Source organism: Pelobates fuscus, chromosome 11 (assembly GCF_036172605.1).
Source record: "Pelobates fuscus isolate aPelFus1 chromosome 11, aPelFus1.pri, whole genome shotgun sequence".
NCBI lineage: Eukaryota > Metazoa > Chordata > Amphibia > Anura > Pelobatidae > Pelobates > Pelobates fuscus.
Window position 1 is genome coordinate 4119536 of NC_086327.1, and position 24172 is coordinate 4143707.

Below are 24172 nucleotides of genomic sequence, written 5' to 3' on the forward strand. Positions count from 1 at the left end.
TAGTATTACTTAAATATCACATCCAGGCTGGGCCATGGGAGCTCTCTAATAGAACATTAAAGACATCATTTATTATGAGAAATGTCAAATAAAATTATATATTGTAAGTAAGAGAGTGAAAATATTTCAATAATCTTCAGGTCATGTGCTCTAGACGTTTCACTGTGCCTTAGCAAGCTTCCCCAAACTCCGGTCCTACAGATGTTGCTGAACTACAACTCCCATGATTCTATGAATGAAATAGATATTCTGAGAATCATGGGAGTTATAGTTCAGCAACCTCTGGAGGATCGGAGTTTGGGGAAGCCTGCAGAGTAACACACAGACTCACACACGTATGCAAATAATAAGTTTTTTTTTCAAAACTTAATTTGGTCCTAATTAGGTCCAATTTTGTGATTCATACCATATTTCCAAAAAATCTGAACCCAAAACGAAATGTTGTAGTGGGGGTTAGGGGCAATAGTGGGGGATTAGTACCTTAAGTGGGTGGTTAGGAACACTAGTGGGGGCTTAGGACCTGTAGTAGGTGGTTAGGGGCAGTAGTGGGGGTTAGGACCTGTAGTAGGTGGTTAGGGGCAGTAGTGGGGGTTAGGACCTGTAGTGGGGGGGTTAGTGGCAATAGTGGGGGCTTAGGACCTGTAGTGGGTGGTTAGGGCCAATAGTGGGGGGCCAGGACCTGTAGTGGGTGGTTAGGGGCAATAGTGGGAGGTTAGGACCTTAAGTAGGTTGTCAGGGGCAATAGTGGGGGGTTAGGGCCTGTAGTGGGTGATTAGGAAAAATAGTGGGGGGATTAGGGGCAATAGTGGGTTGTTAGGGACAATAGTGGGGGCTTAGGGCCTGTAGTGGGTGGTTATGGGCAGTGGTGGGGGGTTATGATCTGTAGTGGGTGGTTAGGACCTGTAGTGGGTGATTAGGAACAATAGTGGGGGCTTAGGACCTGTAATGGGGAGGTTAGGGCAATAGTGGTTTATTATTATTGGCATTTATATAGTGCTATCAGATTCCATAGAGCTTTATAATTAATTATAAGAGGGGAGATTTTACTATAAATAGGACAAATGCACAGGTGGTGGTGGAGGTAGTGGAATCCAAATGAGGTGATTAGTTTGCCAAGAGAGGCAGTGTAAAGCGAAAATACCAAGGACAGAGCCAACCGAGATAGGGCAAAGGGATGAGGTATCATTAGAAAAGGAGACACAATGAGTATTGGGAGATATAGGAGGAAAACCAAGAGAGTACAGTGTCACAGAGACTGAGTGATTGAAGAGTTTGAAGAAGGAGAGCATGATTAACAGTGTCAAAGGCAGCAGAGAGGTCAAAAGGAATTAGATTTGGGGCAGTAGTGGGTGGTTAGGGGCAATAGTGTGGGATTACGGTCAGGAATAGGGGGATCAGGACCTGTAGAGATTGGTTAGGTGCAATGTTGGGGGTTAGGGTCAATAGTGGGCATTTATGAGCAATGGTGGATGTTAGGGGTTAGGACCTCTAGTGGAGGTTAAGGGCAATAGTGGGGGGTTAGGACCTGTAGTGGAGGTTAGGGGATGTAGTGGGGTAGATAAGGAGCTGATGGAAAAGTAAAAAAAAAAAAGTTTTTAATCAAACAAACTAATTAAATATTGTGTATTCCCCCTCCCTAAAGCCTACCATGGACCAGGAAGGGGGGAATCTTGTCCTCTTGGTATCTGGTTGGAATTGCAGCATGTCTGCACCCCCAGCACTTGGAAATCAGAGTGTTTTATAGGTAACCCATGGCAACGCTCTCATCCAGTCCGAAGAATGGAGAACGTGGCCTGAAAGTACAGACCAAGTTCTTTTTCCTACCCCTCTGCATCGGGGCAAACTTGTGACTGTGGCCATCGCCTGGCCTGGGGGGAGGGGAACGGACACAGCAATTGTCATGGAGATCTTTTGATCACAATAATGTGCAGTGTGTAAGAATGAATCACAGATCTCCAAAGTAATAAAACTCACAGTAATATGCGCTGTATATGAGCATATCACAGAGCTCCACAGTAAAAAAAAAAATATGCTTTATACCTTTTAGCACTTTTTAAGAGCATAACACTTTAAACATAACCCCAAATATTCTTACTTACTGGCCTCTTGCAGTTTGTTGTGAGTGGGAAGAGTCCCACTGTGCAATCAGAGCATGCACCACCAATGAGAGGAGACCTCCGAATGGGCCACCTGCATCTTATGTACCTGAGTGTGCCATTCAAGGTTGGACACTGGTATTATAAGAAACCCCAGGGAGAGCAGCAAAATGCAAGTGACCCCTAAAGGACAACACCGCCTTATGCTGCGACTAAATTCTTGCTAATGTTTCTCCTGCGATACGTGTTTATGTCATTTGTGTCGTACAAGTCTGCTGTGATTTCTTTTTTGTATTTTGTGTATTAAATTCTTTCAGTTTTAGTAGTACTTTAATTCAATAAACTCTTTTTTTTTCTGTCTTTCCAGTGAGTTTCTGCTCAGCTGGTGTCCCAGGAACTGAGTTCATTACCGTCTTCATGCAGAATCACAACATACAAACAGGAAACCCTGATCTTACTCTGTCCATTACTGCCCATTACCCCGCCACCACCGTCAACATCGCCGTCAACAAATACAGCTTCCGAAAGAAAATTACTTTAGACACAATGGAGCAAGCCACCATCCAACTCCCACACGTTGTCCAAATGACATCTTCCAAACCTTTTTATTATACAGTGATCGTGATGTCCTCCAGTCCAGTTTCTGTCGTGTCTGGAAACTATAAGACCGAAAGCTCTGACACAGCATCTCTATTCCCGGTTGAGGTAAGATATAAGTTTATGCTGTATATATCACAAACCAAGAATTAAAAATGTAATCATTTTCCAGTATTTATTTATAACTATTATCACTGGAGTTTATAAACACTTCACCCAGTGTTGCCAGGTCTTGTAGATATTCACAAACCATGAAAAACAGGTTGATCAAGCTTGAACGAGCTTTGTATTACCAAGGACGAGCCATGAATACCTTACAACTACTCTGCATGATATCGAGACAGTGCAATGTCTACATGAAGATATCACAGCGTACGGACATGTCCTCCAGAAAAGCTTACAATGGATAGAGAGAAAGTGAGGGATGTGGGTCAATGACCGCAACAAAGTAACCTACATATAACTGCAAGAAGGCAGCAGGGCAAGTGCTATAGAGAATAGCTGTGCTTTATTTAATGCATATTCGAGAATTTAGGATTTAATCAATTTAATATTTTTGAATAAACTTTGCAAAAAAAAATGTCAATATATTTAAATATCAAGAAACATATTCTATATAAACCTAATTCTTACTACTGGTATAGAAAAGACACAGCCCCTGTGAAGGAGAGCAAGGATCACCTCCACTGGAGTTGAGTGGGTTGTAGGGTATCAGGGCATAACCCAGAAATATAAGTATACAAAGAGAAGAGACTGAAAATAAGGGATATTTTCCCAAATATCAGTCCCTATACCCTTGAAAAAGGTTGTTCCACTTTTATAAGGCAATAAAGTTGCCAATTTTGAACGTAGGAAAATTTGTACATAAAATGAATAAACCTTTATTGAGCCCCCACACGTAGGAGCTCCTGTTTGTAGCAACTGCAAATTAAAGTCTACACTGTTGCTGGTACAGATAATGCAACAGTGTCTCAGTAACTAGTGTATATTTAAGTGGATCTAACTGTTAGTTACTGAGACACTGTTGCATTATCTGTACCAGCAACAGTGTAGACTTTAATTTGCAGTTGCTACAAACAGGAGCGCCTACGTGTGGTGTATATATTATCTAACAAACAGCAGACGTTTTCCCTTTATTTTATATTACGTTGTTGTAAATACACTTTCACTAAGTCTTTTTTCACTTATTTTCTCCCCCAAGGGGGCTCAATAAAGGTTTATTCATTTTATGTACAAATTTTCCTACGTTCAAAATTGGCAACTTTATTGCCTTATAAAAGTGGAACAACCTTTTTCAAGGGTATAGGGACTGATATTTGGGAGAATATCCCTTATTTACAGTCTCTTCTCTTTTTCTACTTCTGGTTTAGCTTAGATTTGTGTATGCCCTTAGCCTTTGTACACTAACCACAATTAAAATATATTTTTATTTATAAAAATATAAAAATAAAAAAACCTTTTAATCATTGTAACATGTTATCAAAAATTAAAAACTAATTTGAAAAATGACCATTAAATAAAATCAAAGCCTTTTTGATGGCTTTGAAGATTTTCCTTTGACAGTGTTTTGGTCGGACAGATGTTAATTGCGTAATATTCAGTGTGCAATAGTACGTAATACACAAATAGTCAATGAGATAGACAGACGGACGGACGGAATGACAGACAGACAGATAGATAGATAGATTGATCTGATTGACAAATTTATGATTATTGTTGAATTTGAATATAGTTGTAAATAATATTAGAAACAAAAGATACATTTGGGTGATAACAAAAGACTATTTAAACCACAAAACAATGTTGTTAAATAGAGGTTTTTTTTTCCAGTTGTATTTTTCTAACATCAGTTATTAAAAGAGACCAATCACTTATACTTATATTTGCAAGACATTTGGAACAATATGTTTTATTCTTTAGCATACAATTTCAAACTCACTTTCAATTCACAGCACTTCAAACTTAAGTAAATACCCTGATACACTGCACAGACACAATCCAAACAATCTGACAGTTTAAATGTCAGAGCGATGACACCATCTCATTCTACCACAAAGAAGATACAGTCACTATAAGAGTTTTGATAAAAAAAAGGAACTAAGTGCTTGTGCTTATTTTGTGCAAATTGAAATACAGAGCTCACACTCTTTGCATTTAACACAGAGAGCTAAAGAACTTTGTGCATGTGGAGTGTCCCTTTAACAAAATATGGCCTGTGACGAGACCAATCTCGCCACTGTGCATTGGAGGAGCCTGGTTACCTGCCTGCTGCCTTTTGACTATGGACCGGCATTTACATACTTTATTTTCCTATGCAGAAAGGTCTATTCATGTATTTCAGCTCTGGCGTTCTGTAAATTTTCGGATTTACTGAATGAACTCATTTAACCCAGATAGCCTGCCATGGAGCCTATTTGTGTAATAAAATACTTTGGTTCCATGGCAATTGAACTGTATGTGTGTGATCTGAGAGCCATTCAGTAATAATGTGCGTTCAGGCCTAAGCTATCTGGGGATATGTTGCATGTCTGTATTTTATGTAGTAAATGTAACCTTGTGTATTTTATTGTATTTTACTGTCTTTTTACTGCCATGTGCTTAATGGAGTTTTGCCTCTGTCCTTGGAGATAATTGGATTACTTCCCAATTATCTCCAGGATAGAAGACTCTGTGGAACTGGTTTTGGGCAGAAAAGCCATGCTTTGTTTGGTTACAAAGGACTACGATCTATCTTTTGAGCCAATGGAACAATGTGGATGATTTTGACGTATGTTTGTATTTGGAGTATGCTGATTCTGAAAATGTTATGTGAATGTGATGCATACTTTTAACATTTTATGTGAATGTGATGCATACTTTTAACATTTTATGTGAATGTGATGCATACTTTTCAAGTTAGGAATAATGTGAAAAACTGTATTTCTCTGCCTGTGATAATTACATTACCCATTGTGTAAGGTAATTGTATCACAGACAGAGGGGAGGATTTTGTGTGGGAGTGTCTGAGTGTATTGTACGTGTTCATTGGTTGTTTTCCAAAACCCTGTGGGTGGTACTAATGTGTATATAAGAACATTAAACCCACAGCTCTGTCTGTTCCTGCTTGACTCTCAAAACAGAGCCTTGTCTCGTTCTTGGGGGGGATTTATTGTATGCTGTTCCAGTTTGACTGCTAGGAGTGTAAACCTATTTGTATGTTTTTTCCTATTCGGCTGTTTACAGCATTCGTATGTTTGAGAGCAAGTATATGCTTCTACGGTTCGGTGTATTGGTGTCTACAGTAGCTGTGCCTGTGTCTCTGGAAGGGAAGATCTACTAAATGCCTTTTAACCCCTTTTATGCCCTGGGTGACGGGGTTACATGGCCGTTATTTCAAAATATTACATTTTTACCCCGAAAGGTCTAACTTTTCTAATGACAATTGATTTTTTGCCCTTATTCCATATTGATAAAGCCGTATTGGCGAAACGCGTTTGTGAATATTTTATTGTGTATTTGAATATATTAAAGATTATTTGGTCACTTTTTATTGGTGCCATTTATCTTTTGATACACTGTATATTGTTTTTTACCTGGCATTTATATCACCCTGGACTCCAAGTAATCCGAGGTGGGGATAATACCACCAGCACTATCTTCAAGGAGCAGTTGCTCTGCTCCTTCCTTGTGAGTACCATTTTATATATTTTATTTCCAGTATTTTATCCAGTGAGCACTATTGGTTGTCTCTCTTTTATCTTTGAGTGTGGAACATACCATTGACGGAGGAAGTTTTCCCTATATCCCATAAGCGGGGATTGTACCGCTGTACGCCTTTTACTCTAGAGCGAGTTATAGCTCTTGCAAATTGAATTTACATGAAGGAGAACAGCGAGGACATTTGTTTCTGACCAAGCACCTATAGACTCTGCGTCTCCAATAAGAGCATTTTAGATAAGACTCTTTTTACTTGGACTATTTGTTATTAATATATCAATTCTCTCTGGCGCAGCCATTATTCTCTATTCTTTTGTCTTAGGGATTGGCATATATAGGCTACTGGAAGGGAGAAGATCAATTTATAATGAACTAAAAATGAAACAGTTTTCCCAATGTTGGGCATTAGAAATCCTCCATGTGACATACACAATACCTTATCAGCTGCTATTTGTGTCTGTTGCCCTCAGTTCAGACTTTCTCCTGAAAATGATATGTCGGGAGAGAGCTCAGAGCTCTGATAAATTTGATTGCATAGAAGACAGATTTTATTATGCACTAGAAATTATTTGGAAGACATATGGTGGGCTTTAAGAAGGTTTCATAATAAAATAGTATCTCTATTCTGTACCTGGAGAGTCTTAAACATATTGACTAATATTCAAAAGGATAAACATTTTTAGAAAAAAATAAAGAAAGAAAAATACAAGTATTCAGTATTTCTGGCCGCCTCGCTGGGAATTAGCAGAACACACCAGATGATGATGATGAACACTCTCTGTGTTATTTGAGTTAAACAGTCATCCTCAGACAATAGTGCAATGTGTCACAAGAAAACAAATGTAACAGCAAACACCACCAGGATTATTCGTAAAGAGAAAATCGGAATGTGTTGAGAGTGGCAAAGACCAGTTTTAGCATTTTAAAACATCACACATCTCATCTCATGACTCAAGTCATTTTCAAAGGAGCATTTTCTAGTTATTTTAAAGATCAGGATGCATTCTATGTAAGCTTCTGTTCCCAAAATAGGTTTGCTAAAATGTTATATGACATTGTGTCATTGCCATATTAAATAAATGTTGCTCATTTTCCATTTTCATTTGTTTATACAGGAACTGGGAACAACTTACTATATATTTACACCATCTGATGGTCCGGAAGGGTCCTTTAAAGAGTTTGCTGTGGTTTCAAAGGAGCCAACCACAGTGACCATTCACCTCACCGGGGATGTAACTTTCCAAAATCGCCTGTATGTTAAAGGAAGCAAACTGAAAATCAGCCTTGAGTCATACGAAGCCATAGCATTCCAGAGCACTGATGATCTTTCTGGAACAAAAGTAGAGGCACTCAAGCCAGTGGCTGTCCTGAGCGGCCATACATGTGCCAGCAAACATACAAAGTGCAATCATGTTTATGAGCAGCTTCAACCTGTTGATTACTGGGGAACAACATTCATTATTCCCCCAAGCCCATTTCAGACCAAGTATGACCTAGTTTATGTGACTGCTTCTCAACACACTCAAGTGACCTACCAGGCTGGGTCACTAAAAACCACTCAAACGCTCAAAGCTGGAGAAGATTTAGAGATACAACTGATGCCATCAGCTCCTCTCTTTGTAACTGCTACAGAAGGCATACAAGTGTTTCTTTTCTCAGCAGGAGGTCGCTATGGATCCATGGTTTTTGATACATTCTTGATGAGTGTTCCAGATGTGAACTCATACTGTACCACCTACCTGGCTGCAGGCCAAGATGGTTTCAACAATGAAGCTATCATTGTAGCCAAGACCTCATCTCTACAACAACTAACCATAAATAAAAACCCTCTGGGAGATGTCAACTGGCAAGAAATTCCAGGGACAAACTATTCGTGGAGAGCAGCTCACATGAATTCAAATTCTAAAACGTCCATGGTTGAAGATGGTAACAGTACGTTTGGACTCACCATTCTTGGTGTTGCTTCACTGAATGCCTATGGGGAGCCTGCCATTTGTTTGAGTGGTAAGCGGTCTTGGTTTCTTTATGGATAGTTTTAATTGTTATCCAAAAATAAGCTGAGTAGTTTTTGTGACATTGAATCCTTACAGTAAGAGAACAGGTTTAACCGTATGAAACCTGTATGTATGCAAACTAAGCACAATAATAACATTCTTTCTACATTTACAGAGAAATGGGTGGGTTTCATTGGAAACAAGAAATGCTAATATTTATGTTGGGAGATTTCAGGTGATGCGTAGAAAAAAAAAAGAGAAACTACATTCTTCCAGTGGGTTGTATATTAATATTTTACCTTTACCTCATTAGATATCTATGTGTTCTTTGGAAGGATTGTTTAAAATGTGTGTTTGTTTCCATAACAGATTTCCTGATATAAGACTTTTCTGTCTGTGCTTTACTGATCCAAAACATATTGCACACCGGTGAAAACATTCTAATTTATACCCTCTGAGCACACCGCTTCACTATATCTAAGGCTACACTATTACTGTAATAGACTACACCTCGGGTGTAAATTCCCATTTGTAGTAACACGGAGGAATTTTTATTAGTGGATTAGGTCACAATAAAGATCAGTAATTCAGCTTCTCTTACAGTTTATCAAAGTCACAGTGTGTAATTCAATACAATACAATAAGTATCAGTAAGTAGAATATTAATAGCATTGAATCTCTGAAATAGCAAAAGCCAAGTGTGGCCTTTTTGGCAGTCCTTTATAACAAAAAAACAAACACATTTTACACATACAGGATATGTAATAAAATAGATTGATTTTGCTTCTAAAAATGCATTTAGAAAGTAAAATAATAAATGCAGATTTAATGCACACATACAGTTAGAACTGTTATACCAAGCACCTGTACTGCACACGATGACACTATTAAAACCTGAAGAATTCCTAAAGCCCTCAATCCCTTCTCCTCTCCCAGGCTGCTATAAATTAGCCTTGAAGTTTGACCTTCAAAGATTGCTGGAAAATGTGTGAGGACTGTACCTTTTCTAGTCTTTATGCATACACATGTTTTGGAGAAAAAAGGCTAGGTCAAATAATGTGAAATACTATGACTCAGATTCTAGGTTGAAAATACAATCTGTAGCTAATTTGAAAAAACAGAGTACTTTTACTACAATCTTTGTAGCTCCCAAATCTACTTTGATGTTGATAAACTTCTGTTATGTACTTACCTTTCATTTCATCCAAATCTTTATTTTTTGGATTCAGGTTCATCTCGACCATCATGCAGCAAAACCAAATGCAAAAAACAGGAGATGTGTAAGATTATCCAGGGCAAAGCAACTTGTCTTGCAAAATATGTGGCTGAATGTTGGGCTTGGGGAGACCCTCATTATCATACCTTCGATGGGAAGAATTATGACTTCCAGGGAACCTGTGCCTACACTATGGTGCAAAACTGTGTTTCTGATCCCACCATACCTAACTTCCGTGTTGACATTAAGAATGAGAATCGAGGATCTTCCTTGGTATCTTACATTCGCTATGTCAACTTACAGATTTATGACTACAACATCACCAGTGTCAGGTCTGAAATGGGCACCGTGAGGGTAAGTGGAGGATTTTTAAATACTGAATGAAGAAATTGTATTTAATGGGATTGTAATTTCAACTTATTCCATACTGCCTGATTGGCATTACTACTGCCTGTTTATGGAGGAACTGTCTGACATATTAAATGAACCTTAAAGACACTATTAGCAGAAATGGCTTGTCTAAAGGCAAATTGGCGTGTTTATAGAGTCCACTTGGTTCTGTTGGCTGAACTGGCACTATATATTCAGCCATTAATGTTCACATGGTTATATTTTTGCTGCAAATCCCAAGGCATTTAAAACATATTGAAATGATTGAAAGTAACACATGCATATCTGGTAGAGCTGGAAAGTGATGGATAGCTTTTCAGGCCCAGTCTCCGCACTTTTTGAATGGTAAGGTGTGTTTTGGGGGATTAACTGAACAATAAAGGGTTGGACACCTAGCTTAAAACCTGATGGAACGACATGTATCCCTTTTGCCAAATTGCTTGCATGTATTATGAATTTGGTAAAAGTTATCAGCCATGTCACAAGCAAACCAAACCAAGACAAGAGACTAGTATCCAAGCATTACAAACTTTTCACTATCTATAAATTAGACGAGTGCATTCTGTTTTTTATGAATTGCGATTTGCCCTAATTTTGGGCAATCTGTGCTCTGTCACAAATTCCAAAGTCAGAAATAATATATGAACAAATCCCAAAACAAATAGAATGTGCAATGGATGAGCCATCGCATTAGTTATTAAGAGACCATTAGAGGGAGCAGAAGGAAGAGCAGTATAACAAGCTATATATCTTTACATATTCGATTTATCATAAATACTGGATATCATAACTGAACATATAAATCTAGATTTATTTCTTTTTTTACCTCTCCTCTTGATTACTTCTTCTCACATGATTTGTGAACCAAATGACACAAAATGTATACCTAGTATTTCTTTTTTTTGTCCGATTTTTCATGCCCTTCTTGTTTGTCTGATTTTTTTTTTCCTTAAACGATTGCATAAAAAAATGAATCCAAAATGAAATGCCACATGTACAAATCCCAAGCCAATTCCTTTTATTTTCACCAGATTAACATATTTTGTTAAACAAAATGATTTTTTCTCAGCGCACAAGTCTAATAAATATACGTTTAATATATATATATAACATTTTCTAAGACCAGAGTGCTCTGATTTTTGGTATTTACATTTTTGAAGGCCAGGCATTTACAGTTGTTTAATAGTCAGTGCTAATCAAACATTTATTTGTGCACAGTGTGCATACCATTTACGTGGCAATGACTTAGAACATATGCGTTTTAATCCCAGCTGGAACCTTTTACCCCGCTTAGACAAGTATAGGGCCAAGGTCCATTTAAGAGATTCGATCAGTACCTAAAGCCCTAGTTGAGCCAGTTTTTAGAATTTTGTAAAAGGCAGAAATGTATAGTGTTGGCATTTACACCTGAGGCATTGCTTTACCGGAATATAAACAGGTTAGACGGCAAATGTCATGGGGAATTTGAAATGACCAAATTCTCAAGAAATGAATACTACTCACTGACTAAAATCTCACTAAACATTCAACAAACAAGGTCAAGAGAGCTGCAGGCTTTTGGTGACCGGAGGCTAAGAGTGAAAGTTAAAGACCTATAATCCATATAGATATAATATAATTGCATAAAATATGTAGATACTTATAAAAAATCCAGATGGCTCAATTTATATTGACCCCAAGCACAATGAATAGCGACTGTGAAATAAACAACGTGATCAAAGAAAGGATCAGTTTATACAGTGGCTTGCAAAAGTATTCACCCCCCTTGGCATTTTTCGTGTTTTGTTGCCCCACAACCTGGAGTTAACATGGATTGTTTGAGGATTTGCATCATTTAATTTACAGAACATGCCCACAACTTTGAAGATTTTTTTTTTATTGTGACGCAAACAACAAATAGGACAAAATAACAGAAAAAGTCAATGTGCTAACTATTCACCCCCTTAAAGTCAATACTTTGTAGAGCCACCTTCTGCAGCAATCACAGCTCCAAGTCGCTTTGGATAAGTCTCTATGAGCTTGCCACATCTTACCACTGGGATTTTTGCCCATTCCTCCTTGCAAAACTGCTCCATCTCCTTGAAGTTGGATGGTTTGTGCTTGTGAACAGCAATTTTTAAGTCTGACCACAGATTTTCTATTGGATTGAGGTCTGGGCTCTGACTAGGCCATTCCAACACATTTACATGTTTCTCCTTAAACCATTCAAGTGTTGCTTTAGCAGTGTGTTTGGGGTCATTGTCCTGCTGGAAGGTGAACCTCCATCCTAGCCTCAAAACATGCACAGTGTGGTACAGGTTTTGCTCAAGAATATCCCTGTATTTAGCACCATCCATCTTTCCCTCAACTCTGACCAGTTTCCAAGTCCCGGCTGCTGAAAAACAACATGTTTCACTGCGGGGATGGTGTTCTTTGGTCGATGTGATGTGTTGGGTTTGCGCCAAAGATAGCGTTTTCTTTGATGGACTGAAAAGTTAAATTTTAGTCTCATCAGACCAGAGCACCTTCCTCCATACATTTTGGGAGTCTCCCACATTCCTTTTCGCAAACTCAAAACGTGCCATTTTGATTTTTTGCTGAAAGTAATGGCTTTCTTCTGGCCACTCTGCCATAAAGCCAAACTCTATGGAGCGTACGGCTTATTGTCGTCCTATATACAGATACGCCAGTCTCTGCTGTGGAACTCTTCATCTCCTCCAGGGTTACCTTAGGTCTCTGTGCTGCCTGTCTGATTAATGCCCTCCTTGCCCGGTCCATGAGTTTTGGTGGGCGGCCGTCTCTTGGAAGGTTTGCTGTTGTGCCATGTTCTTTCCATTTGGTTATGATAGATTTGATGGTGCTCCTAGGGATCATCAAAGATTTGGATATTTTTTACAACCTAACCCTGACTTGTACTTCTCAACAACATTGTCCCTTACTTGTTTGGAGAGTTCCTTGGTCTTCATGGCAGTGCTTTGTTAGTGGTGCCTCTTGCTTAGGTGTTGCAGCCTCTGGGGCCTTTCAAAAGAGGTGTGTATATGTAATGACAGATCATGTGACACTCAGATTGCACACAGGTGGACATCATTTCGCTAATTATGTGACTTCTGAAGGTAATTGGTTGCACCAGAGCTTTCTATGGGCGTCATAACAAAGGGGGAGAATACATACGCACATGCCAATTTTTTGTTTTCTATTTCTAAAAAATAGTTTTATGTATATATTTTTCTCTTTTCACTTTACCAACTTAGACTACTGTGTTCTGAACCATCACATAACATTTAGATTAACCCCTTAAGGACCAAACTGGAATAAAAGGGAATCATGACATGTCACACATGTCATGTGTCCTTAAGGGGTTAATAAAACATTGACCTTAAGGCTGCAATGTAACAAAATAGGTAAAAGTCAAGGGGGTGAATACTTTTGCAATTCACTGTAATACTTTAAATCCTTGAGTCACACAACACATGATCATAATAAAGGACAACCGTCATCCAATTTTCACTTCTGGTTTTTTAAAGTTGATTACGTTTAAAGAAATGTAATGATATTTTTGTTAAATGATGCATATTAATTTATTTATTTATAAAATATTTTACCACAATGGATACATTGAGACTTCCCTCGTTTTCAAGTATGTCCTGATATTGATTTATTTGAGAAAATGTTACTTTTTTTTTTATCTGACTGAGCAGCCATTTTTGGTCAGACTCTATTGTTAGCTGACCAACTGATGTAAGCGAGGATGAGCAGCAGTTGGTCAGATTACAGTACATTCTGACCCAACAGGGGTGTTCTGACAGATAAAAAGTGACATTTTCACAAAAATAAAATTGCCCTTTTGGTTTTAAAGTTAAAATTCACCTTGCAACCCTGACCATTTTTACTTTAGTGTATAAGTTTTACCTTTTAGGTATCATATAACATTCAGAGTATTGTTTTCATTAAATGAGATGGAATATAAATGTACATCATATCAGATTGTGTTGTTGGTCATTTTTTGCAGATAAATAATCAGAAAGCTCCGCTTCCCATCACACTGAAAAATGGAGCTGTATCGATATTCCAAAGTGGCAGCTACTTAATTGTCCAGACTGATTTTGCCCTTCGGATATTCTATGACTGGAACATTCTCGTGAAAATCAATCTTCCAAGTAACTTTTCTGAGAGTGTTTGTGGGTTGTGTGGAAACTACAACGGTAATCCAAATGATGACCTATACTCTCCAGAACGTGTTCCTTTGAATCCTGTCGATTTTGGAAAATCTTGGAAGGTAGCCAACGTGATCAGCGGGGATACCTGCTGGGATGACTGCAATGGGCCGTGTAAAACCTGCCCCTTCAACCTCAAGTTAATGTATGGGAACAACACACAATGTGGCATATTAAGCCTGCGCAATGGACCCTTCAGAAACTGCCATTCACTGATCGATCCACAACTATACAAAGATAACTGTGTTTACGACCTGTGCATGAGTGATGGCTACCACCAGGTCTTGTGTCAGACCCTGAAGACTTATAGCGATGCCTGCCAGAGGGCCGGGGCCACAGTGTATGAATGGAGAAATTACTCTGGATGTGGTAGTAAGTAAACCAATTAAACACCAGTTTGTAAACTCAAAATGTAACTGTGATTAAAATGTAGAATACTTTAAATTAAAGTTCAGACCTTTAGCGCAGTGAGTCTGATTGAATGGCTGAGGGGAGCGTTCGGGTGTGAGTGGGGGGCGTGCAGAGCTTTATGAATGGTTACCAGCCAAGGGGAGGTGGTGGGAGTGGAGCATTGTAGTGAAAGGTGGCTGATAGACACACAGAGAGAAGACTGACAGATGGACACATTGTAAATCTGTCACATATAAGATGATGCTGAGAATCACAGGGATTTGATATCTTATTATGAGCTGAGCTATCAAGTGCGTAAAAGTATATGCTCTACACAGTAAAGCTAGCTCTGCACTTTTAATAAAAGTGTCAAAATAAAGGGGTCTACATTTTGTTTTATTGGTGAATGTTACAAACCAGCTTTGTGATAAACTCATTCGTAAAGAAAAGTTAAAGCACCAGAACCACTAGATAGTGGCTTTGCAAAGAGCCTGTCACTACAATCAATCAGACTACCACTAGGGGTGCTTCCATTTACTGTCCTGCAAAATTTGCAGAACCATCATTCAGCACCTTCACACACAACATGAAGAGACAGAATCTTCCCGTGGAGATGCATTGGTGTAATGCCTCGCTATGAGGAGATGCTGGTTCTCAAAGCATGGCTAGTGCCAAAAATGTGCAGAAAGCACCACGATTCTTCTCATTGTTGATTTCAGCCAGCGTTGAACCAGCATAAAAAGGGACTAAAATTATTCTTTTTATTTTCATTTTGCAGAGCTGACCTGTAAATTTAAATAGGCAGGAGGAAACCTTTTAAGAACGGCTTGCATTCTATGCCGTCCTTTAGGGGAATGCCGCAGCCGTCCTATGTACTTACAGGATCCCCGATGATCCACATGCAGGCAAACAGATACACATGCAGACACACACACATGCAGACACACACACAGACACACACACACACACACACATACATACAGAGACACACACACATACAGATACACACATACGTACAGAGACACACACATACAGAGACACACACACACACATACATACAGAGACACACACACATACAGATACACACACATACAGAGACACACACATACATACAGAGACACACACACATACATACTGAGACACACACACACATACAGAGACACAAATACATACAGAGACACACACATACATACTGAGACACACACACACACATACAGAGACACACATACATACAGAGACACACACACATACATACTGAGACACACACATACATACAGAGACACACATACATACAGAGACACAAATACATACAGAGACACACACACATACATACTGAGACTCACACACACATACAGAGACACAAATACATACAGGGACACACACATACATACTGACACACACACACACACACATACAGAGACACAAATACATACAGAGACACACACACATACATACTGAGACACACACATACATACAGAGACACACATACAGACAGAAACACACATATATACAGAGGCACATACACATACATACAGAGACACACATACATACATACTGAGACACACATACATACAGAGACACAAATACATACAGAGACACACACACATACATACTGAGACACACACATACATACAGAGACACACATACATACAGAAACACACACATACATACAGAGACACACATACATACAGAAACACACATATATACAGAGACACATACACATACATACAGAGACACACATACATACAGAAACAGGGGGCCTGGTTGCCATGTTAAAGTGAAGCAGCGTTGACCAGGCCTGGAAATACACAGCATTGGCCCTAACAGTTCTGACACTGCATATACATATAAATATACTTATATATTTGTAACGGATCCCCTATACTCCGACTGAGTATATCCGCTGTAGTTCTCCCCAAATCACAAGTAAAACAGTGCTCAGAGCTCTTAGCTACCCAAACATCAGCCGAGGCTTGATGAAGGTTACAACAGGAATATTTTAATGGGACACGGTACAGTCAATTTATACAAAACATGGACACAGTCAAACCCACCCTGGAACACTCCCCAGCACGCCCATAACACTCCCACAACATGTGCATAAAGAACATAAATCATAACAATACCCCAAAACATAGCAAAGACATAAAATAACCCCACACATAATTTATTTCCAGCTAGGATCCCTGCAAATAGCGGAGCTATCGGATGTACAGAGCCCAAGAAATCAGCATATAAAGTCTGGGCTTCAGGCTCTGTACATACTCACAAATAGTTCCACAGAATCACTTGGTTTAGGCCGGTAGAGTCAAACTTTGCACCTAAACCACGCGGCGACGAATCAGCGCTGAGGCGACCAATCAGCGACCAATCAACTCGCACCGGCCTATCAGGAAAAAGGGCGCAAACCCAGTTTGCATTGTGGCTCTATTTCCTGTTGGTCACCTAAACCATGCAGCGGCCAATCAGCGCTCAGGTAGGGGAGGTGTTCCGAGCTGAGCCCTTTAACTTGCACCGGCCTATCAGGAGAAAGGGCACGAATCAGTTTGATCAGTAGCTCCTTCTCCTATTGGTCGGCAGGGACTTCCAGGCGGCCAGCAGGACTCTGCGGTTGTGAAGCCGACTCATAGCTCCCAAGGGTCTACTAGGGCTTGCGTCTCTCTCCAGTGGATATCTCCACTGAGGTAGCTCCCGGATAGGGAGCCCCTGCAGTCGCTGCCTGCCTCGCTGACAGTTCCGCTGCAGGCATGAGGCTCCTGGATCTCCCCCGGACAGTGACTATAGCTCCTATAGGAGCAGGTAGGGCGATCCCCAGCATGAGGACCTGAAACCAATAGCAGGCAAGAAAGGGGGCACATGTGGGCATGGTACCCAGTGACGGCGTTCCGTCACAATATTTAAATGTTATGTATATATTTATGTCATATTTTTTGCATAATTAAATTATTTTATTGTTTACAATTTGAGGTACGTGCCTGACAGCCCACGCAGTAAGTTCAGAGAATTTAGTTTGCAAGGTCTATATTGAACCCTGTAACTTCCTAAGACACCATAAAGCCATGGGGTGTACTGTTTTACTCAGTAGTCTTTACTGACTACAAATATTACTGTTTCAAAATAGTATAACGTATCAGAACAATGATATCACTGACTGATATAATTAATGTGATATGTTTTACTGTGTTTGAACACTAATATTTGTGTTCAGCGAAGTCTCCACAGTATAAACCTGTCATGTGTAGGTTTTATGGTGTTTTGGAACGTTAGAGGGTCAAATATAAGGCTTGCATTCAGTTTTTTCACATTGAAATTTGCCTTTGAGACCGTATGGTAGCCCAGGAATAAGAGTTGACCCCATGATGGCTTACCATTTGCAAAAGTAGACAATCCAGGGTATTCAATATAGGGTATGTTCAATCGGTTTTAGTATCCACTTAGTCACAAACATTGGCCAAAATTAGCATTCATATTTGTTTTTTGCATTTTTCACACACAATCAAATATCATTGCTAACCTTGGCCGTTGTATTTGACTAAGTGGCTACTAGAAAAGACTGAACATACCTCATTTGCAATATCTTGGGTTGTCTAATTTTGCAAATGGTATGCCATCATGGGGGTAATTCTCATTCCTGGGCTACCACACTCAAAGGCAACGTAACCAACATTTCATTGTGTACAAACTAAAAAATGTATGTGCTATATTTGACCCTGTAACTTACCAAAACACCATAAAACCTGAGACATCGCTGAATGCAAATATTTGTATGTTTTTGCAGTACAGTAAAAAGCTAACAGTATTAGGGCATTCACAGTTAAAATGCCACACAGAACTAAAAACCCAAACTTTTTGTTTCTAAGACTTTTTAAATTTTTTAATTTATATTAAATTATTATATTAATCATATATGAATATTTGAGGTAAAATGAAAGTTTCGGCCTGCTTCTCCTGAAGAAAATGATATATAATAAGTGTGGGCGCACATAATACGAAAGAGGTAAATTATGGTTGAACAGACATATAGCGCAAATTCAAGCTTTTGTTTTGATATTGTTTTTCTGTGAACGTGTACAATTGCCTCCGTCCTTAAGGGCTTAAAGTTGTCAAACCACAGATTTCTGTGTACAGAATTCGACATAAATACTGGGACCCCTTTGTAGCTCAATATCAATGCTTCTGCAGTGCCACCTGCTGGAACAAAGTGGTGTTGACTTGCCATTCAGGTTCGGTCGAACAATAAATAAGATTCTACCACATAAAAAGACTTTAGGTCAGTAATGTGAAAATAAATAGAATCATGGAGGTCTATATAGGTGGCGATAGGATAGCACATTCACTCAGACAGTGATAGAAAACAATAAATAGTGATTGCTCGGACACACTGTGTCGGAGTCACACAGCGGCGTAAGCAGGTGAGCAGGTTGATGACCCGATGTGACATTGATACAATCGTGGCTCCATCATCAACAGTACAAATCCAAATAAAAAAAGCAAAGGGCTAAACTCTTAAAGACATACAGCGTAAGAGGGGGTTTATAGGTGGGAGGACGCAGAGAGGCGGCTGGATAAAAGGGCAGAGGTCAAGATAATTAACACAGTAAGAAGTTTGAGTGACGTAAGAATGGAGGACAGATAAAGAAAGAGTAACAAGCCCCATTCCCTGTCACAAAGGAAAATATTGCTTGCACTTCACATCAGAAAACTTTAGTAAAAACTGTTTATCGTGAACTGCATTTTCTCTTTGAGTGTACTATCTCGTAGTGACTGTCAGCCTTTAATCACTGAGTTTAGCTTTCCCGAGCCAACTCGTTATGTTTTTATCTGTATCTTCTTCCAGACTTGGAATGTCCAAAAAACAGCACGTACAACGCCTGTGGCAACTCGTGCCCAGCCACCTGTGAGGACCCACAAGCACCTTCAAAATGCACCGAACCTTGCATTGAGACCTGTGAATGTGACCCGGGTTTTCTAATGATCGGGGGAGAGTGCCTGCCCAAAGCATACTGTGGCTGCAAGTACGATGACCGATTCTACGCTCCCGGTGATTCATTTTATTTAGACACCCAGTGTAAGAAAAAGTGTGTCTGCAATGAAACGAGCCACAAAGTCGAGTGCAGCAATAATAAGTGTAAAAGTGGAGAGCAGTGTACCCTACAAAATGGCCTACAGGGCTGCTATCCAACCATATACGGCACGTGTTCGGCTTCTGGAGATCCCCACTATATCACCTATGATGGATTGCACTACAACTTCCAAGGGACCTGCGAGTATCTGCTCTCGGGGCTCTGTAGCAATACTAGTGGAAGAACAGACTTCCAGGTGAAAGTACGCAATGAAAATCGAGGAAGTCGTGTTGTCTCATATACGGCATTGGTCAGCTTCACCATCTTAGACACAGAAATCCAGATCCGCAGAGAGTTTCCAAATCAGGTTTTGGTAAGACTGTCTCTTATATATTTCTATAGTGCGACACAATGAGATGCTCACAGATCTGCTTCCGATTACACAACCATGCTATCTTATTAGATATTGATTGCTGGTTATCAAGGATTTATAATGGTAGCTGTGAAACCCTGCTCTGGGTATGCCCATCGTATCGTCCCATGGGTCCTGCTTATCATTATAAAACATTCACCAAAGGGCTGTAACAGCGTGAATCTGTGTGACATCCTGGTGTAAATAATCCCACGAGAACTGCAGCAATTTGGCTATTTATCAACATCATATTGATTTTAATTATTCTTTAATTCACACATTTGGGACAAATTGATGGATTTTCATTCTTGGCTATAAATAAACTGCCAACAATTATATAGGCTCACTGGTTAAATAATCTACTAAGAACTAAATGGTGAAAATAAATTAAAAGATACTAAAAGAATCAGATTTAATATCTAGGAGTGCAGAAAGGTAGTAAGTGGTAAAAACACAAGTAGGTCCCAGGGTAAGGGTCCCGTATAACTGGGAAGTGCAATATTCTTCCCATAGATAAACTAGTATATAGTTGCCCCCTGTCCAGTTACCTATGTACGATGGGAGAGGGGACTATTAGAACATTACTTTCAGGAGCTACAATAGCAGAAAATAAGAAAGGTACTCAAAATTTACTAAAATAAAAGTTAAGCTCTTAAATCAGTTTTTATGTAGAATATATTTCTAATGTTTATTTAATCTTTCATGCCACTACTATCTATGGTGATGCTAACAACATAAATAACAATGTATACAATGATTCATTTATAAGGTAATACGTTGTCTTCAAACTCCGGCCCCCCAGATGTTGCTGAACTACAACTCCCATGATTCTCTGGCTATCTATGTAATTCAAAGAATCATGCGTGTTGTAGTTCAGCAACATCTGGGGGGCTGGAGTTTGAGGAGCCCTGAGGTAGAGGAACATCTAGGAGATGTTATTTTTTTAGCTCAGTAAGCGCACAGCTTCAATCGCTGTGTGCTATGTACTCACATTTTCTGTTTGTGTTTGTTATTAGGTAAATGGCATTATATCCAACATTCCTGTTACCTTACTATCAGGCAGCATCTCTATATTCCCATCTGGGAGACATTGTGTCATTCAAACCAAAATTGGGATCCGGGTAACGTTTGACTGGGATGCTCGTGTCCAGGTGATGGTGCCGTCTACCTATGCCAACTCAGTTTGCGGCCTGTGTGGCAACTTTAATAAGAACCCCAACGATGACCTGCTTCTTGCCAACGGTGAGGTTACCAATGACACAGTGTCCTTTGCTCAGACGTGGAAAGTTGGAGAAGTACAAGGTTGCCATGAGGAAAAAGAATCAGGCTGTTCTGATCTGAAGACATTGGAAAAAGAGCAGAGAAAGACTATGGAAGGCTGTGGTATCTTGTTAGATAAAAAAGGGCCATTTCGAGACTGCCAGTCCCGAATCTTACCGGAAGATTACTTCAAGGATTGCGTGTATGATCTCTGTGCATTTGGTAAACTGCAGGACGTTACTTGCCGTCTCATAGCAGGCTACACAGCTGCTTGCCAAGATGCCAAAGCAATAGTCTACCCATGGAGAACTGAGCAGTTTTGCCGTGAGTATATAAACACCTCTCGTTTTATTTACCTTGCCTCCTCTCTTGAACATGATCTGAGGATATATCAGACTTGGAGATTCGTTTAGTTTGGGTGCACTTTGTCTGAATCTAGGCTGATCGGGTTATCTGAAGCTCAGAACTAAAATGTAGCCAATTCACAAAACAAACGAAACACACAATGGACTGGCATGTTTGTTTTGTGATGTGGTATTGGCACCAAAAAAATGCTGATCTTATTCACAGATCAAGTAAAAAGTAACCGATAGGGCGAAAAAAAGGAGAATCAGTAAACAATAATATATATTTATAATATATAAAATATGTTCATTTAATAATATATAGAATATATTCATTTAATAATAAAATGATTGTGTTTTTTGCTGCTCCTCTTGTGTTTCCCTCTTTTGGTTACTTCTCACTTGATACGTGAAACAAATGGTGGTAAAATGCACCTATTAGTGTATCGCAAATTCCATGTATATTTTTATTAGATTTTTTGACCCATCCTGGTTGGTGTATATATATATATATATATCACTATACTGACTGGCTCATTTTTGGGCCCTTTTGATCCCAAATCTTTTTTTATTAACGGAATTCTGATCGATTATTGCAAGTCTAGAATGTCATTAACAATTATCAAATTTATAATTACTTAAATTATCTGCTATAAAATGAGTGCGTGTGAGTGATTATTAGAAATTGAATTTACAAAAATGGAAGATTTGAAGAAAACAGAACACAAACAACATGTAAAATTAACTGATGGTTTAGTGATATAAAATATAAACATGACACAGGGGTGGGCTAGTGGTGAATAGTTGTACTGATGTAGACATTTTCTTCATACTTGAACAGAGGATGTCCTGGGCTTGGTTACAAGTGAAGAGCTTTATTATAGGAGTAACTCATTAGGTCCTCTGTCTGGGACCTTTGGACCCCTTGTTGGCCAACACATTGCAAGTTGCAAATAGCTTTTAAAGTAGATGTTGTCATTGTTCTTTATATGTAACAAATACTGTGTCATGTGTTGAAGACCAAGGTACTGGACAGTTGACGACTTACGCTGTGCATGGCCATACTTACTAAATATTCTTGAGAAGACAATCTTGAAATCTTCTGATACATTAATGATGTTATGATTTCTTTCACATATTAAGATTTGGTATTGGTGATGAAAAACCTTATGTGTCATGTTTCCCTGTGTTTTTGTTGCAGCACTTACCTGTCCTGATAACAGCCATTATAACGTATGCTCCAGCGGATGTCCATCAACCTGTCAATCTTTGACATCAGCACCAAATTGCAACAGTGCTTGCAAAGAAGGCTGTACCTGTAACACTGGTTTTATTCTAAGTGGTGGACAGTGTCTTCCTATTTCTCAATGTGGCTGTTTGTTCAAGGATCGATACTACCAACTCAATGACATATTCTATCCAGAAGATACATGTGAGAATAGGTGTACGTGCACCGTTGGAGGAACCGTTGTGTGTTCTGCTTTCTCTTGTGGCCCCTATGAAGAATGCCGTGTTGAAAAAGGTGTACAGAGTTGCCATCCTAATGGGTCATCCACTTGCTCTGCCATGGGACAGTCCTACTACAGGACCTTTGATGGTCTAGGATATGACATCTATGGAAACTGTTCTTATTTTTTGGCAAAGACCTGTTTACTTGAGGGATCAAATCTGATTCCCTTCTCTCTTCGAAGGCAAAATCTGTTAAACAGTGACCCACCCAGTAGCAGGATCTTAACACTGGAAGTCTACAATTACACTATAAGCATTATTCATGACTACGAAACCAAAATCTATGTAAGGAAATTACTTTTCTACATTCAATAATGTATTTTCCTCGCTCTTTCTTCTTGAAAGGCCTGCTTGCAGTTAGATTGCATGATTGTCAATGAATGGGAAATCATAAATGGCACCAGGATGGCTGATAGCCCTGCAGGCTAGTAACCAGTTTATAGATGCAACATTCATGCATACTTGGGACAGCTTGATCAGCAGTATTCCCTTAGCCACTGAATGAAGTAACTTTGTATCAGCTTCGACTTCCTGAAAGAGAAGGCATTTCTACTGAGAATCAATTGTAGCACCTAGAGGCATCACACAAGTTTGTTTGAGAATATTGGAAATGAAATATAATTAATAATATTTTAGATTCAAAATATAAACAGACTTGCAAGGTTCTCTATATATTCCAGCAGCCAAACCCAATATGCAAAAAAAAAAAAACCTTAGATAAATGTGCTACCACATTTATTGCCCCTATGCCCACCATGCTAGGCATTGATAAATAATTGAAATAAAAACCTATGGGAATTAGCAATACCTCCCATTAGTACAAGGGAAGTTTGAAATCTACCACATGCCCCCGAATACCCCCAAATGTCAATCTCGACTGAAGTGAGACTTCCATATCAGAAAGCCTGAGTGTGCTATCCATAGAGTGTGCTATTCGGTGAGTGTGCTATCCATAGAGTGTGCTATTCGCTGAGTGTGCTATCCATAGAGTGTGCTATTCACTGAGTGTGCT

The 24172-nt window shown here is 39.2% G+C and overlaps 1 protein-coding gene across 1 annotated transcript in view; it reads left to right on the forward strand.

Annotated features, from left to right (window-relative positions):
* The window catches only part of LOC134577704 (IgGFc-binding protein-like), a 49540-nt gene that overhangs the window by 5170 nt on the left and 20198 nt on the right, over positions 1-24172 (forward strand). The window contains exons 3-9 of the mRNA XM_063436566.1: positions 2464-2801; positions 7505-8393; positions 9613-9953; positions 13978-14554; positions 19410-20008; positions 21064-21631; positions 22853-23445. Coding sequence (XP_063292636.1) covers positions 2464-2801; positions 7505-8393; positions 9613-9953; positions 13978-14554; positions 19410-20008; positions 21064-21631; positions 22853-23445 — 3905 coding nt within the window. The remainder of the gene's footprint in view (positions 1-2463; positions 2802-7504; positions 8394-9612; positions 9954-13977; positions 14555-19409; positions 20009-21063; positions 21632-22852; positions 23446-24172) is intronic.